This window comes from Spermophilus citellus (genome assembly GCF_964194105.1).
Source record: "Spermophilus citellus genome assembly, chromosome: X".
Classification (NCBI taxonomy): domain Eukaryota; kingdom Metazoa; phylum Chordata; class Mammalia; order Rodentia; family Sciuridae; genus Spermophilus; species Spermophilus citellus.
Window position 1 is genome coordinate 132067501 of NC_138190.1, and position 17849 is coordinate 132085349.

The window sequence follows — 17849 nt, forward strand, 5'->3', positions numbered from 1 at the left end:
TCATTCATTCATACACTCACTCCGCACTAGACACCAGACCCCGCATCAGGTACTTAGGCGGCCACGTTGAACTACAGCCTATGCCTATCCTAGAGCAATCATTAAAAAATAAGTAAAAGACCTTTCCTGCGCAGGGGAGGGGCTACCAGGAGAAGGAGGCGCGTCATTTTCTCTAAGCAAGAGAAAGTTCTCCTGCCCGCCCCACCCACTTTCCCAAGATGGCGCCTGCCGCGATACCGCCCGGCGCCCGCTGCATGGGAATATTCCCACGCCTTCCTTCGGGACACCGCCGGAGCCCAACCTCGCCCAACCCGTGGGAGACTCCGCTGAGCCTCAGGTTCCTAAGGGGTTGCGGGTCCCAGCGGGCCACGTCCCGTTTCCGGGAGGGCTCTGGTGGGCGTTGACACGAGACAGCTACGCGCCCCCTGGGGCCCCGCCCCCGATTCGAGAGCCGCAAGCCTGCGTCGGCGCCTTCTGACGCTACTGTGGGCGTGTCGGCGCGATCCGCGACGTCGCGACGCGGCGGCAATGGCGACTGCGTCAGGCTCTGTGGGGCTTCGTTTTTAAATCGTTTCCTGACATTGCCGCGGGAGCCGCGATCGTCTCAGACCCGGTAGGCGGCGGCGGTGGCGGCGGCGGCGCGCGTATGTGCGCTACTGCTGCGTCCCGGACCGAACAGCGGCACCGCAGCCCTGTGAAGTGAGCCAGGTGGGCGGCGGCGCGGCCGAGCTCAGAGTAGCAATGCGCGCGCGCGTGTGCGGCTGGCGGGCGGGCGGGCGGAGCCGGGGGCGGTGCGGCGGCAGAACTGCCCTGACTTCCCGGGGACTGCTGGGGCGCAGTGGGGAGGCGGGCCGGGGGGCGGCGGGGCTCGAGCTGAGCACAGCGGACCTCCCTTTCTCTGCTCCCTTCCAGCGTCATCTGGGCCTTTTCTCTAGTCTAAACCCTGCCGGTGGGCTAGGTAGGAAACATGAGCGGCAACAACTTGGATGCGAACGATGAGTTTGATGAGCAGTTGCGAATGCAAGAATTGTACGGAGACACCAAGGACGGTGACACCCAGAATGATCCCAGCGGAGAAGCCGATTCTTTTGGGCAGCAACCGGCTGACACCCCCTATGAGTGGGACCTGGACAAGAAGGCATGGTTCCCCAAGGTAAGATAGAGGCACAGGCGCCACTGCGGAGAGGGCCGCCTGGCCAGCCTTGCTGGTACTCCTATTACGTTTGCTTTGCCAAGGACCATGATCCTAGCCCCCCATGTCTGGTCATGACGTGTCTTTTTGTTGCGTCTGTTACAGAACCTGTGTGTAGAGAAACGTAAATCTTTAGGTGGTGTCTTAAATGCCTTTTGTATGCCTTATTAATTTTGTCTGTGAAGGTCACAGCTGGTTATTACATTGATGACTGATTTTTATTGCAAAGAGGAAAAACACTAGATTTAGTAACGTTTGATCTCAAGATAGTCAAGGTGATATATCCTGGGAATTCAGATGTTAAGCTTATGTACTGTGTGAAGCATGTTGATTTTTTTTAAAAATAGCCATTTATATATCTTTATTGTTTGAACTTTTCTTTGCCCTTTGCTTTATTTTCCTACTAAATTTTGTCCCTGGGCATATGTCTTTGAACCGTTTAACCACAGGACTGTGACTAAAAATGCACAGAAGATGGATGGAAATGATCTGTGTACATTTGTTTGGAGTACTTAGAGTTTGTTAATTGTTTTATTTCAGCTTGGAAGTAAAATAACTAGTGTTAAACTTGGTTCTCTAAACTTGTGGTAAATGTTCCCTGGTAATCTTAAGACTCATATGAGCACCAGTATCAAAGGATATTAACAACACAGTAACTTGCAAGCTGATAATACCAAATGTGTCTCCATTGTGTGATTGGATGGTTATTTTAAAACTTTACTTTAGTGTTTTTCTTTTCCATTTTTTGTTGTATATATTCCAATCTCTCCAAATTTTTAAAATAGACTGTTTACTTATGTATAGTGATACCAGCTTGAGTGCAGATTTGTTTTCTTTTTCCTTCTGAGTACTTATCAATTATTTGGTAAGAGATTAATTTGTAACTCTCTTTTTATGTTATTGATTCCAAAAACAAGGAATACACATATGATTTGGACTTGTCCTTAATTTGTTTTGACATTGAATGATAGTGTAATTTAATTAGTGATAGAGTTAATATGAACATTTTGTTTTACAATTGTTAGCCCCATTCTTCATACAAAACATCAAGAGTTGCATGCCATATGCTCTCATATACAGAAGTGTATTTATTGTACACATATATTGCATCTAGACAGTAAGAAATTGGTTTCTATAATAGATTATTAGATGACATTTGTTGTTCTGCATTATTGTTAGCTGCTGTTTCCTTTGTTTTATGTATTTGTAGCCTTAGTCAAGGGTATGGTAGGGAAGTAATAATTTACAAATGAAACAATTAGAAAAGGAGCCAATATTTCTTTGGTATTTATGCATTTACAGTTTAATTACTACAAGTGTTAATCTGCAGAAGTTTAAACTTTTTATGGGTGGAAATGACTTTGAATTTTTTTGTATGCATTTTGACTTTCTTGTCCAGATCACTGAAGATTTCATTGCTACTTATCAAGCCAATTATGGCTTCTCTAATGATGGTGCATCTAGTTCTACTGCAAATGTCCAAGATGCCAACACTAGGACTGCAGAGGAACCGCCACAAAGAAAAACCCCTGAACCTGCTGATCCTAGAAAGAAGGGAGAAAAAAGAAAGGCTGAATCAGGCAAGTGGTTGTACCTTGCAAAACATGAGCATAAAAATTTAAAAAGTGAGTGTGTAAACATATATAGTTAGTTTTGGGGGAATTATAATAGCTCTGAAGAAATGAGTTTTTTTTCTTTAAGATGTCTGAGTCATAAAGAATCAAGATAAAATGACCATCTTCTCTTTTAGCCAGGGCTTGAAAACAAATTTGTCAAAAGGTTCAAATATTTGAAAGGTAGGCAGTGATTTGAGTTAGTTTATTAGTCTTCTAAAGGTAAGAGAAAGTTCCTAGAAATTTTAAGAAACTGTCACATTGTCAAAATTTCATAATGTAATTCTTATCTTGGCTTTTAAGCATTTTATATATTTCTTTTTGATTTTTAGGGTGGTTTCATGTTGAAGAAGACAGAAATACAAATGTATATGTGTCTGGTATGTATACCTTTTAAAACAAACTTAAGATTGAACAATTTTTAAAAATTTTTTCTAGTTGTTAATAGATCTTTATTTTATTCATATTTATATGCAGTGCTGAGAATCGAACCCAGTGCCTCACATATCTGAGGCAAGTGCTTTATCACTGAGCCACACTCCAGCCCAGGATTGAAAATATTTGATGTTGAGATTTTTTCAAAATGATTTTTAGTTTTAGTTCCTCTGAAGTCCATTTTTAAAATCTTTGTGGATGGATGTATATATATGTGTGTATTTTATATGTATATGTGTATATATTTTTTGGTACAGGGGATAGAACCCAGGGGTGCTTTGCCCTTGAGCTGCATTCTCATACATTTTTTTTTTCCATTTTGAGAGGGTCTCGTCAAGTTGCTTAGGCTGTCCTCAAATTTGAGATCCTCCTTCCTCGGCTTTCCAAGTTGCTGGCATTACAGATGTGTGCCACTATGCCTGGCTCATTGTAGAATTGTTTATTCACTTGTTTACACTAATGAGGAATTTGCTTATTACAGAACTAAGAAAAATTAAGTGTATGTAACTTTGTATATACCATCCATTTTACCTGCGTTAGCTAATTGATGACAGTTTTCCCTCTTCAGATTCAGTGAGGGCTAAGCAAAAATAATTTTAATATATATTTGAATACATAAATATGTGAATGTTCCTTAGTTTGATAGATGTAAGATTTTTGCATTCACTTGGAAAATCAGTTTTGCATTCACCTAAGTTGTAAATTTCTAATTGATAGAATGCTAAGTAACTTTCACCTTTATAAATATTTTGGAAAATTTTCTTGATTTTACAGGTTTACCTCCTGACATTACAGTGGATGAATTTATACAGCTTATGTCCAAGTTTGGTATTATTATGAGGGATCCTCATACAGAAGAATTTAAGGTCAAACTTTACAAAGATAATCAAGGAAATCTTAAAGGAGATGGGCTTTGCTGTTATTTGAAGGTTAGTTATATGATCAAATAAGTTCTTGTATTTCCATTTTTTTAAATGGAGGTCTCACTCTGTTGCTCAGGCTGATCTTGAATTTGAGGGCTCAAATAATCCTCTTGCTTCATCCTCCTAAGTAGCTGGGACTAAAGGCATGATTTATTGCACCTGGCCTTTTTATCACCATTTTTACTTCAGGAGCCAGGACTATAATCATTTAAAAAAATTTTTTTTAGTTGTAGATGGACACAATACCTTTATTTTATTTACTTATTTTTATGTGGTGCTGAGGATCAAACCCAGTGCCTCACATGTGCAAGGCAAATGCTCTGCCACTGAGCCACAATCCCAGCCCAGGACTATAAAAGGTGATAACTTAAACCAAGCAGTATTCAAAACAGGGTATAAAGAAAACTGAAATTTCAGGTGGTACCTGTGTGTATCACTTTGGTAAGGTTTTCACGTGTTTTGAAAGTATATAAGTATGTGCCTGAAGTGCTTCTTTTGTCTTAAAATTCTCAGTGCAAAGATCTGTTCATCAATGTGTGTAATCAGTTGGGAAAATGGTTTAAAAATCTGAGAAGAAAAATGAAAGCCAGAAACATTTTTTTGGCCTGTTGAAATGAATTAGACCAGGGTTTTGCAAACTCCAGCCTGCCACCTGTTTTTGTAAATAAAGCTTTATTGGAGCACAGCCATACTCACTCATGTATGCATTTGTCTGAGACTGCTTTTGTGTTTCATCAGAGTTGCATATTTGAGCATAGACCTCATGGCCCACAAAGCCTAAACTGCTTACTAAATGGCTGTTTACAAAATGACTTTTCTGACCCTGGAATTAGATCATAAAGGAGATGATAGCTTATGCTTATTGCTTTAAAATATTTTTGAATAGGAGAAAAGAGAATGATATTAACAGAAATTTGCAGATGTTTTGTGTAGTCTTGGTACCATAAATTGCACAGAGGTAGCTCAGGGCCAAAGGCAACAACACCTGCCACCTTAGGAACGAGTATTATGTGTTATTGCTGGGTACAAAATGTACATGATAATGAAATGTACATTTGTCATAGAACCTGACAGTAATTATAAAGTAAAATAAAAATGGTACAACAGCAGTGCAAGCACTACAAGTGCATTGTGAATCTGCTGTATTTCAGTAAGACCAGAAGAGGGAAGGATTAAGCTGACAGCTTTTTGGTAGGTAGGTTTTTAACCTTGTTCTTAAACAAGATGGGTGTGGGACATAAGCATGACCATTTGAGGGAAGTACTTTTGTAGTGTTTAAATGTAAGGAGATTTGTAAGTTTTATAGTTCTTCAAGGATTATTAAACATCTGTGAGCTGCTTCTTTAAGGGGGTTTGATTGGATTTTTTAAAAATGGAGTTTATGAAACTTCATATATATAATTTAGGGCCCATAAAAGCACAAGATTATCAAACCAGTAAATTGAGTTCCAGAAAAATTTGTGTAATTATTTTAAGATCCATATTTGATTTGAGCAGCTGAGTTCAGTTTTGTTTTCCTCACACCTTCGGGTCTTAGACTCTTTGGATCTGATAACTGCCCACCTTATGTAGGACCCACAGTCTATAAGTGTATTTCATAAATATGCTGCTAGATATCTTCTACTTATTAGTGTATTGCAGACCAATATTTTAGTTGTTGAAGCAAAAAATTAAAGGCTGGAAATCTTATTCCCAGTTCCTTGAGTCATCTAGCTTTTCAGGTGGGAGTACGATAGGATTTTAAAACTAGAATCAACCTTCCATTATGCAAGTCCACTCACCTTATTTTGTAGATGTGCAATTGACATTCCAAGAGGCAAAATTAACCCAGTAATTAATTTATTGAATATTTAACTGTCTGCTAGTTCCTACCCTTTGCGTGAACTATTTCATTTCACAAGGAGCCCTGTGATGAAGATAGTACTATTCCATTTTACAAAGGAAGAAATTGGGGCTCGGGAGTTTAAGTAAGGGGCCCAAGTTCACACAGCTGGTTAGGGGCAGCTGTGTCTCCAAAGTAAGTTTCCTTATTTACATTCTAGAGTTCTTTATCTCAAAGTAGGTAGTTGTCATCATTCCTTTCTAAAAGACTTCTCAAGTTTTCAGTGTGTAACTTATTGACTGTATTTTATTTTACCTTTATAAAGAGGGAATCTGTGGAACTTGCATTAAAACTTTTGGATGAAGATGAAATTAGAGGCTACAAATTACATGTCGAGGTAGCAAAGTTTCAGCTGAAGGGGGAATATGACGCCTCAAAGAAGAAGAAGAAGTGCAAAGACTATAAGAAGAAGCTGTCTCTGCAACAGAAGTTTGTATTTTTTTTCTTTTTGAAAGGTTCCATATAAATATCCTAAAGTATATTTTTGATAGTAGCCACTTAGTTTTGTTTCATCAAAAATGTCTACAGATCATTTTTAAAGAATTTCATTAGTTCACCAGGGATCTTTGGTAATCTAGTTGATGGGCTGATTTGGCAATGGTGGTATTTTTCTTTTCTGCAGTATTTATTTATACTATAATGGTAATTAACTGAGCTAAGAAAAATCAATTTTTTAAAAAAATATTTTTAGTTGTCAATAGATCTTTATTTTATTTATTTATATGTGATGCTGAGAATCAAACCCAGTACTTCACACATGCTAGACAAACGCTTTGCCACTGAGCCACAAACCCAGCCCCAAGAAAAATCATTTTTTGAAAATGTTGAACATTAAATTAGCAAGATAGTTTAGGCTTATATACCAGAACTTTTGGTTTATTTTCAATGTGAATTGAAATCAGTTATACCAGGAGCTAATTTTTATATACAGGTTTGTTTGTAGAAATTAGAAATGATAAGCTTTATTACTGTATTTTCTGTATAGTTACATGTAGCATATATGTAATGTTGTCAGGTTTTTATTAATATATTTTTAAACAGACAGAAGTATGCTAGTTTTAAGAAAAGGATAAATACTTTCCCTGATGTTAAATAATAATAAAAGTGTTTAGTTGTACTGTCCCATAGTTTTTACAAGATTAGTTTAAAAAGATACTACAAATTTTGTAAATGGTATTAGTAGAATTTAAGACTGTAACAAAGTGAGTAGTTTTATATATTTCTGTGCAGCTTGTTCTTTATAATGATAAAGTGCCTAAAAACTAACACAAAACATTTTTTAACCTCAAAATACAGTCAACTTTTCATATCCGTGTGTTCTATATCTGTGGACTCAGTGTACTGTGAATTGAAAATATTTGGAGAAAAAATTGCATCTGTAATGAACATGGAGAAATTTTTTCTTGTTATCATTCCCTAAGCAATACAGTATAACAACTATTTATGTAGCATTTATATCATATAAGATACGATAAGTAATGTAGAGGTGACGTAAAGTATACAGGAGGATATGTGTAGGTTCTATGCATATACTGTGCTATTTTATATAAAGGACTCGAGTATGGGTTTTGTATCCAAGGTGGGTCCTGGAACCAGTCACCCATATATGCTGAGGAATAACTACATATCTTCCTAGAGAATAATAAGAAGTAAATAATTAGGAATTTTAGGAGTCCCATTGGAATGTTTGTATGAGATGAGTTGCTTATATATGCTGAGGGTTTCAGGTACCAGATTTATTTTTACCCCTGCCCAGCGTTTTTAGTTCAGAAAGTTCTGTGAATGGAATTGTGACAAAAATATACATTGTTTTAGAATCAAATAATCATCATTATTAAATATTAAAGGGTTATATTAGTAACTCATTTTCTGTCCAACAAGTCTGAAACAAAATTCATTTTCTTTCTACTATATTATGATATTTAGGCAGTTGGATTGGAGACCTGAGAGGAGAGCTGGGCCATCCCGGATGCGCCATGAGCGAGTTGTCATCATCAAAAATATGTTTCACCCTATGGATTTTGAGGTAGGAAATGGTGTTCTAACGAATAGGAATTCTGATATGTTTTCTTTCAAGGGAGCCCAAAGGTCATCTTCCATCTTTGTCATGTCACATCCTACATGTTCAGGTAGTGGATAAGGCAGAAAAATGGAGCCAAGGATCAATCTGATGTTTTGGATTTGTCTTTGTTTGGCACCATGTTCTTTTAATTGTATCCCAGTAAAACTGTTTAGTAGTCTTATTTTAATTTTTTTTATTTGTTCTTTTTAGTTATACAGGATAGTAGAATATATTTTGACATATCAAACACACATGGATTATAACTTCCCATTCTTGTGGTTGTATGTATATGAACATAGGAAAGTTACATCTGATTGATTCCATTGCTTTCCTAGTCCCATCTCCCTTTCCTTCCCTTCATTCCCCTTTGTCTAGTCCAGTGAACTTCTATATCCCTCAGCTTAATACTCTTATCATGGCCCCAAATAACAGCCTCTTGGTGTGGGAAATTGTTAAGAAATATCATCATTTAAAAATCAGTGAGGATAGTTTGTGGATTTTGAGTGCAGTCCAACAAGTATGGGCTGATTTTGGTGGAGAGTACCAGTTGCACACTTGCAAATGAAAACTCACTTTGCTACTAAAAGTTTAATCCTTAGTATAATGAAATTAAGCCCCCAATGTTTTAAATAACGGGTGTTGTTTTTTCAGAACCTCAGTTTTACAAAACCCTTCAATGGCTACTAGGAGAAGGTTATAATATTTAATGTCCATGTAAAATTCTTAAGAACAGGGAATAAATGAATAAAGGAAGTTTTCTAGTACTGAAGAGGTTTGAGGAATACTAATAGTTGTCAAGGTATCTTGTGCTGTATTCTGCTTCTAATTTTTGCTGATGTAGATTGACACTATCATTACTGGCAAAGCAACTCTATTCTCTGTCTAGTTCTGGAATTATAGCAAGTCATACATGAAGAAACTGTTCATAATGTAAAATTCCAGCTTTACAAATGTGGTAGGTGCCATCAGTGCTCATTCTTGTTGTTCTGTGCTTGGTTTGTAAACAGTGTCAAAATGCAGTATCATTTTAGTTACATTAGAAAGATTCCCAAGATGGACAATTGAGCTCCATCTCTGAACAGTGATGCAATAGGACTTACTGTCCACCTGTGGAGTCTGGACATCTTTCAAAGTCATTGGATAGATGCATGTGGTATATTTGTAAAGTTGCATGGTGTCTCTGCTGACCAGAAATCCAGAAGAACCTTGAAATATTACAGAGCTATTGTAGACTTGCAGGAGTAATGAAGTATGACTTAAAAACACACGTGTGTACAAGCACACTACAGAAGGTCTCTGACTTTACCTGGGTTTGATTTGACACATTTTTGACTCTCTGATGGTGCAAGAACAATATGTGTTCAGTAGAAATGGTGTTTCAAATTTTGGATTTTGATTTTTTTCCCAGGCTAGCAATCATGAGGATGAACAACCAGTACTCTACAGTGTATATACAGTGTTCATCAAACTACATCCAATATTCAAGTCTTTATTATAAAATAGATGATTTTGCCCAACTATGGGCTAATGTAAATGTTCTGAGCATATTTAAGGGAGTCTAGGCTAAGGTCTGGTGTTCAGTAGGTTAAGTATACTAAATGCATTTTGTACTTAGTATACTTTCAATTTCTGATAGGTTTGTTGGGACGTAACCCCATTGTAAGTTGCATAGCATCTGTAGTTGCTTTTTGAAGTGCTGTCCTTGCTGGGTAGGACTTTAAAAGCAATTCATAGGTAAATCACAGTGTCTAGTCTACTAGGTACAACTCTAGAATTTCCTGTGATTCATCGAATTTTATCTCCCTGGTGAATAAGTGGTTTGTTGATTAGGTGGCATATTTATTTACGTGACTTGAAGCCCTTGATTCACATATATCAAACTCCTGACATTCAAATGTGAATGTAATTGCAAACTTAATTCAAAGCATTTAGTCCCTCTAAAGAAGTCTGTAAATTTTGTATGTTCTTGTTTCTGCCTCCTGCCTTGCTTATTGACAGACCCTATTTATGTGTAACTGTCACCCTGAGCTGACTTAGCTTTATAAATATTATCCCCTCCAAGCTACATTTATTCCATCTTAACCCTTATAGATCTACTTATAAATTTCTGATTCTTTAAAAACAAATACTTCTTGGTTTAGTGTAAACTTTACTTTGGAGTTACAGAGCCTTTATATTACCCTGTTTTGTTTCCCTTGTGTCATTTATTATTATCTGAAATAATTTTATCTCTTCTGCTAGAATATGAGTTCTATGAAGACCAGGACTTTGCCTACTCTGTTTGCTGCTGTAGTCCCAGGGCATAGAATTGTAGACCCTAAATATGTATTTATTATTAGGCCCTCCCTATATTTTATTGTTCTGCAATTGAACCCAGAGACTAGTGTGTGCTGAGCACATGCTCTAGCACTGAGCTACACTCCCAGCCCCCCTGCCCTATTATTTATATGAAGAATAATTGAAAGAATCAATGAAATCCCTATCACTTCCAAGCCAAAGTTTCTACATTCATGCAATGGATAAAATATTTCTGCTTTACATCTTTATAAATGAAAGCAATTTTCTTCTCAGATGCTATGCTTCAGAGTGTGGCAGGACAGTCTGTGCTGGCAGTGGTACGCTTCAGAACTCCCAAGCAAAGAAATCCTTGGCCCTCTCCTTGTTTGTGCACCAACCTAGTTTCAAGTGGTCCAACTAGATTGACAAGAGCCTGTTAGCAAGAGAGAGAACAGTCTTGGTTTTTGTTCACTATCTCTGTGGTCTTGAACTTCAGAATGTATAGTGTAGACCTATACTATCTGATATTGTAGACTCTAGCCACATATGTATAGTTTAATTAAAACTAAATAAAAAGTTCAGTTCTTCAACTGTACGAGCTATATATGCAATTAATAGCTACCAAATTGAATAATGCAGATATGCAAATTTCCTATCATCATAAAAAGTATTAGACAATACTGGTATAGACGTTATGTGACAATGAATAGAAGGGTTTAACAGGAAAGCCTGCTTTCATTACATAATTTTTGGGATTGTTTGATTTGACTGAAGACTTCTTGTGAGCCTAAGGAACAGACATTAGCATTGAGCTTTTTAGTGGGAAACAAAAAACTGAATTGTCTAGTTACTTCAAGTTATCAGAAATAAGTCAAGATTCTGGGAGTGTAATATATTTTTATTCTAAACAATTGACCAATGTTAGAAGCAGCATATCTAAAAATACTCTTTGGCAGCAGGGTAAACAGTGAAGCCTAATGTTTTTAATGTCACTTCAGAGGGTCTGCAGTATTCGATTCAGCCTTATTTAAAAATGTAATGTCTGACAAATTAGAATCCCAAGAGATGAGGAGTGAAAATTCAAATGCAAAGGTATGTTTCTCTTTGTGTGTATCAGCAATGTCCAATAGAAGTATAAGGTAAGCCCCATGTGAACTTTAAATTTTTCCGTAATCCAAATAAAAATATAATGTGAAACTAAGGAAATTAAATTTTTGTGAATTTTAATTTAATCCAGCATATCCAGCATATTACAGTTTTGACATATAGTGAGTATAAAAATATTAGTGAGGTATACTCCTTTTTTTTCCTTTTGGTACTAAATTTTCAAAGTGTAGTGTACGTTTTACACCTAGAGTACCTTGAGGTGGACTAGCCACATTTCAAATGTTCAGTAACCCTGTGTGATCAGTGTCCACTGTCTTAGCTAGTGTAATTTTATATTGGAAAGGCATGAGAAATATCATTTATTTCTTCTATACAAAACAAAACACCATCATGGGGGAAATAAATACTGAGAATTGATGGTAGAAAGTTGTAGTGCGTGAGGCCAATTTTAGTCACAGGCCTATTGCTTGCAAAATGCCATCTTCAGAAAATTTCCATGTGTAGCTCACTAGGTTAAAGAGTCTTCCTAAAGGAGGAGAACATTATCATGGAGCATCAGGATACTGTACAACAATGATAATGTATTAGTTTTTCAAGTTGGTATAAATGAAAACAAAGGTCTGGCAAGACTTAGGCTCAGAATTGATACCTATCTTATAGGAAGAATACTGAGAAATTGATGTAGAAATAATGGTGTCCCCCATCCTAATGGAATCACATTTAAATTCGAAATTTGTTAAATATTTAGAAACTTTTTATTTTTGTTTTTTTATATAACCCCAATTTTTCTTGGTGAATAAGAGAGAGATTAGGAACAGTTTGTCAAACTCTGAAAAAGATTTTATTGATTATTGGCTGTATATAAAATTCTGTACTGTTTACAAAACTCAGTGAAACAAGATTCCTGCCTTCTGCAAGCACATGATCCCATAGGAGCTGATTAGACACATACATCACCAATGGCCACTGCGTGACTTTATCAAAAGATGTTTATGTTCCATTGCACCATTTTCAGATCTGATAGTTCTGCAAAATTAGGTTTTCTTCTCCAAAATAAGGTTTTATAAATAGGGAAATTCAATCTGCCAGTTATACTTTTAGAAGCTGCAGATTTGTGCAAATTGGGTTTTACATTTTTTCTTTTAAATCTGATTTCAGTAACTGCTTCCCAATTTATTTTTGCTTTTTGAGAGAACTTTAAGGGGGAAAAGCTACTTTTTGATACTTCATCGTAGTTCCTTTTTAGTTGGTAAGAAAAATAAAACCCTGTGAGAAAGATAGATGCATTCAAATGTTTCTTAGTGTAAATGGACTTCAATAGAAATTCTTAGATAGCATATCTTCGTTTATATTTGTTTGTAGTTGAAATTCAAGTTTATAAACCTAGCTTTTTCTGAGCCCTTTTCATACATTGAAACTTAGAGAAATATTCCCATTGGAATATTAAAAATCCTTTTGGTTTGAGGAGGAAAGTACACCTGAATTTGGCTACTAGAAATAGCAATGCTCAAATGTTCTCCGTACACTTGGTTGTTGTAAGAGCAACAGTAAGAATATGTCTTAATGTTTGCTTTAAAACCTTGTGTGCTGTGTTGACTTGTTATAACACAGCAGAAGATAAGATAAACAAGAATCCTCCTAAGGTTTACCTTGTGAGTTAAAATAGAATCTTGAAAGCACAAACACAAAAAAGGTTTTAGGAAATTTAGTCAATAAAAGTGATATCTCTTTCTCCTTTGCAACATTTCTGTAAATAGGAATCTATCTGAAAATCAGAGCAAAGGACTCATCAGTATTACTATGATGCCTGTGCAGTACAGGAATTACCAGTCTAAAAGTGTGCCACAGGGTTTCTTCCTTTACTGCTGCTGTTAATTTGGAATTTCCAGTCCCATTTCCCTTCCTTTTTTCCTTTGTCACTGTAGGCCCCCCTCTTCTCTTTGCCATGCTTATCCATTTCCTCTGTCTTAAAGCAGGGTAGACATATACTAGTAGCATTGTCTACAGTGGTCTAACTTCATTTGATTTTGATTTTTTTTTTTAATTTTGTAGACTATAGACATAGTCAAACTTAAGCAAAACCTTTTTTATTTGTGGGTTTGTCAGAGCAATAAATTTGATTATCAGGAATTATAGTTGAAGAAACAGGAAAACATTTTAATTATGTTAATTTTTACAGGACGATCCATTGGTGCTGAATGAGATCAGAGAAGATCTTCGAGTAGAGTGCTCCAAGTTTGGACAAATTAGGAAGCTCCTTCTCTTTGATGTAAGTTCATGGCTTGGAAAAATGAATCCTAAAGCAATTATTTTTCTAGCTTAATAAATGATTATTGAACATTAGTAAGCCCCTAAATTTTAGATTAATGTTTTAATATAGTAAGTTTGCTATCTGATGATAGTCATCTATCAACAGTAACTAGATAGACATTTTTTACAAGTCAAGGCTTTGATAGACTTGGTATGTCTTGTTCATTTCTCTTCATCCCTCTTAGAGGATGTGAACAGGTGAAAGAAACTACAAGAAAAATGTACAAGACTTTATTTTTCCCTATTTGCCCACATTTTCCCCTCTCTAAATTATTCTTCTCTGTATTTGGATCAATTGGGGAAAATATTCTACTGTATATTTCCCCTTTACATCCTTCTTTTACTTCCAAAATTGACATAGCAATTTAAAGTCACCATTTATTTTTGTTGTACTATTAGCTCCTTTACATGTTATCTCATTTAGCCCTCAACAACCCTTCCAAGGTAGGTAAGTCCTATTCTACCCACTTTACAGATGAGGAAACTAAAACTTTTCAGATGGAGCACCGTGCCTAGGGTTTATTCAGCTGGTAACAGCCAGGATTTAATCCCAGAGTGAATCTCACTTCAGTGTTCACAGTCTTAACAATTACTCTGTCTTATCTCTCATTAGACAATATTTTTCGCAGAAATATTTCTGGCTCTAGCTAGATAAGATGTAGCTAAAGAAATAGCTGAATGCATGCCATTTTGGGGATAAAAGGGAGAAAGACTTCTTAAAGTTTTCTACCTTGAAGTATCAAAGAGAATACTATTCCTTACATACTTTATCAAATGTGTTTTACTTTTAATCTTATTGTTCATTATTTTTTGTTCATTCTTGTCTTTCTAGAGGCACCCAGATGGTGTGGCCTCTGTGTCCTTTAGGGATCCCGAGGAAGCTGATCATTGTATTCAAACCCTTGATGGAAGATGGTTTGGTGGTCGACAGATCACCGCCCAAGCATGGGATGGGACTACAGATTATCAGGTGAATTCTACAGTTATCAAGGGCACACAGATTGTTTCATTACCAACAAATATTGATCAAGCAGTCTTTTGGGTTTGGTTTAATCTGTTTAGTGTATCAACATTTCTTTTAAATAATACTTTGCATTCAGAGGATGGAAAGAAAAAATGTTGCAGTTTGTAAGTCTGAAATTTTGAGACTTGCCCAGAATAGTGATAAGAAAAGAACACATTAAACCAAACCATTTCTTTTCCTTTCTGTGTTGTTGTGTCCAGACAGAACTCAAATACTAACTTTTAAGACATGAAACATTTCTGTAGTACTGTGGTGTTTTCATTTAGTTAAATGATCCTATTTAAGGTTGGCTATTATTTAAAGTCAGTAAATCAAAATGTAAAGTGTTTGAAAACTGAAGACAGATATTACTAGGATTTCCTGAGGGGAGCTGCCTTATAAAATCAGGGTATTTTCATCAGTATTAGAAACACTCAGAGAAATTGTCCTTGTTGCCTAAAACTCATTTTAATGGCAGTTTCTACTCATCCACAGGTGGAGGAGACCTCAAGAGAAAGAGAGGAAAGGCTGAGAGGATGGGAGGCATTCCTCAATGCCCCGGAGGCCAACAGAGGCCTTCAGCGTTCAAATTCTGTCTGTGCTTCAGAAAGGGCAGGGCCTTCTAGAATAAGGCATTTTTCAGAGCACCCAAGCACATCTAAAATGAATGCTCAAGAAGCTGCAACTGGAGTGGCATTTGAAGAACCTATTGATGAGAAGAAGTTTGAAAAAGCAGAAGATGTGGAAGAAGTTGAAGGAGAGGCTTCTGGAAAAGATGCTAAAGAAGGTGGGCCTGAAGAAGAGGTCAAAGAAGGCTGCCCTGAAAAAGAGTCTGAAGAGAGCTGCCTTGAGAAAGAGTGTGAGGGAGGCTGTCCCAAAAGAGAATATGAAGAAGGCTGTTCTGAAAAAGATTTTGAAGGGGGTAGTCCTAAGAAGGAGTTGAAAGAGAATGGCCCTGAGAGAGAATCTAAAAAGAAGAAACTCAAACGTGATTATGAAGAGAACGGTGTTGCCAAAGAGTCTGAAGATGATGACCCTGAAAAGGAGTCTGAAGAGGAGGATAGCCCCAAAAAAGAATCCGGAGAGGATGACTCAGAGAGAGAATCTGATGAAGATGGTTCTGAAAAGCAGTCAGAAGAAGGCTCCGAAAAAGAATTTGAAGAAAATGGCCTTGAAAATGATTTTGATGAGGAGGGCTCTGACAAAGAGTTTCCTGAAAACATTCTTGACAAAGAGTTAGAAGAAAATGACACCGACAAATCAGAATTTGATGAAGGCTCTGAGAGAGTGTTAGATGACGAGGAAGGTTCTGAGAGAGAGTTTGATGAAGATTCAGATGAAAAGGAAGAAGAAGAAGATATATATGAAAAGGTTTTTGATGATGAGTCTGATGAGAAGGAGGATGAAGATTTTGCCAATGAAAAAGAGCAGGAAGATGCTAATGAGAAAGAAGAAGAAGAGGATGCTGATGAAAAGCTGTTTGAAGACTCAGATGAAAAGGAAGATGAAGAAGATGCAGACATAAAGGAAGATGAAGATGTAGATGAAAAGGTATTTGAAGATGGCAATTCCAGTGAGAAGTTTGATGAGGAGTGTTCCAATGACAAGGTGTTTGAGGATTCTGATGACAGGGGGACTTTGGGGAATGTGAAAGAAGATGCACTGTCCACAGGCAGCAGCTTTGTCCTTAGTAGTGATGATGATGATGATGATGATGATGATGATATTGATATTTAATCCCTTAAACTTGCTTTTTAGGGAGAGTCCTCCATCTCTATTTGCCTGTGCTTCAGGGTCATTACTAGTAGTGTTATATGAACATATGCATAGTGATAGGGTGCCATCTGATTAATGCATTGAAGTTTTTCCATTGTTACCTGTACCTCATTATTTTAAATATCTGTTAATTGGCTGTCGAGTTGAAACCTCATAGTTAATAACGCAAATAAACTGGATACTCGTCCTTTTTGTCGTATTTGTTAAATGCATGCAAAATAATATTTTTAAAAGTATTCTGATTGAAGTTTGTGATATTCAAAAATAAAAATAAGCTGATAATATGCAGAAACTAAAAATTGTACTGGAGTTAAATTGCATCCTAAATTCATGCTATTGCTTTATTCATACAAAATCTCTTGGGAGTGTCCTTGTTTCCAACTCATGTTACCACTTGTGTCCCAATTTCTCCATTCTAAATCAGAACATGTTCCTGAACTCATAAAGCAAACACCACTTCAGAGTTTTTCCCTGCCCAGTCCTTCCACCATTGAAAATATAGGGGAGACTAGCATTCTTTCATGTACTGTTTCTTAGCCTCCTTGTACCCCTTTAAAAGTAGATTTAATGAGGCTGCTCCCCAGAAAATTTTATGCATGCATACTATACAACTTCTGTACAGTTTGGGGGGGGGGTGGTTCATGGATCCCCTGAAGATTAAGAACTTTGTCATGCATACTTCAGTTTTTGTTTTTGAATAATGGTGCCTAGTATTGTGTGAAGTTGTGTAGTCCAATAGAGTTGTGGGTCTTAACTGTGCTTTCCAACTTCAGTACTGATAACTAATGATGTAGCAGTAAGAAATTATTCTCATAAATTAGAAGCATTAAAATAAACTGCATTGGTGCTCTTTCATTATAGCGTCTGTAATCATTATCTTCCTTAAACAGCAAAGAGTTCCTATACTTGAAGCCCATTGTGTTCTGAGGATTTTTTAGTCCATGTGTGGGATTTCTTAAAATCTTCAGGATTTTACCAGGGATGAGTCAGTAAAAAAGTTACATATAGGAATATTGCAAACCCAAACTGTTACCTTCAAAGATTTAGAGTCATTTAAACACTGACGTATTGTAGAATTGGTTTTCTAAATAAAAGGAAAAGAATGCTTTACCCTCTGTAAACAGAGGTTGGGACACATTACAACAGAAGTTAGCTCTACGATCATGAGAGGGGCCACTTCATTCTTTACATTAAAATTGTATCTTGGAAGATCCCAAATCTGCAAGACTGTACATTTCATCTGTTGTTTCAGATATTAACCTTTGCTTA

The 17849-nt window shown here is 36.7% G+C and overlaps 1 protein-coding gene across 3 annotated transcripts; it reads left to right on the forward strand.

Moving 5' to 3' along the window:
* The first annotated feature begins 418 nt into the window (after nucleotides 1–418).
* HTATSF1 (HIV-1 Tat specific factor 1) lies at nucleotides 419–17435 on the forward strand. 3 transcript variants are annotated; one of them, XM_081276858.1, is made up of 10 exons: nucleotides 419–708; nucleotides 936–1153; nucleotides 2592–2772; nucleotides 3138–3185; nucleotides 4015–4169; nucleotides 6311–6474; nucleotides 7972–8071; nucleotides 13671–13760; nucleotides 14634–14771; nucleotides 15300–17435. In XM_081276858.1, the coding sequence occupies exons 2-10, from the start codon at nucleotides 968–970 to the stop codon at nucleotides 16539–16541; spliced, it is 2304 nt and encodes a 767-aa protein (XP_081132984.1). In that variant the 5' UTR covers nucleotides 419–708; nucleotides 936–967; the 3' UTR covers nucleotides 16542–17435. The 3 variants fall into 3 exon arrangements, with proteins under 3 accessions (XP_081132984.1, XP_081132983.1, XP_081132982.1); XM_081276857.1 differs by having other exon boundaries at nucleotides 422–699; nucleotides 913–1153; XM_081276856.1 differs by having other exon boundaries at nucleotides 431–708; nucleotides 913–1153.
* Nucleotides 17436–17849: the final 414 nt, after the last annotated feature.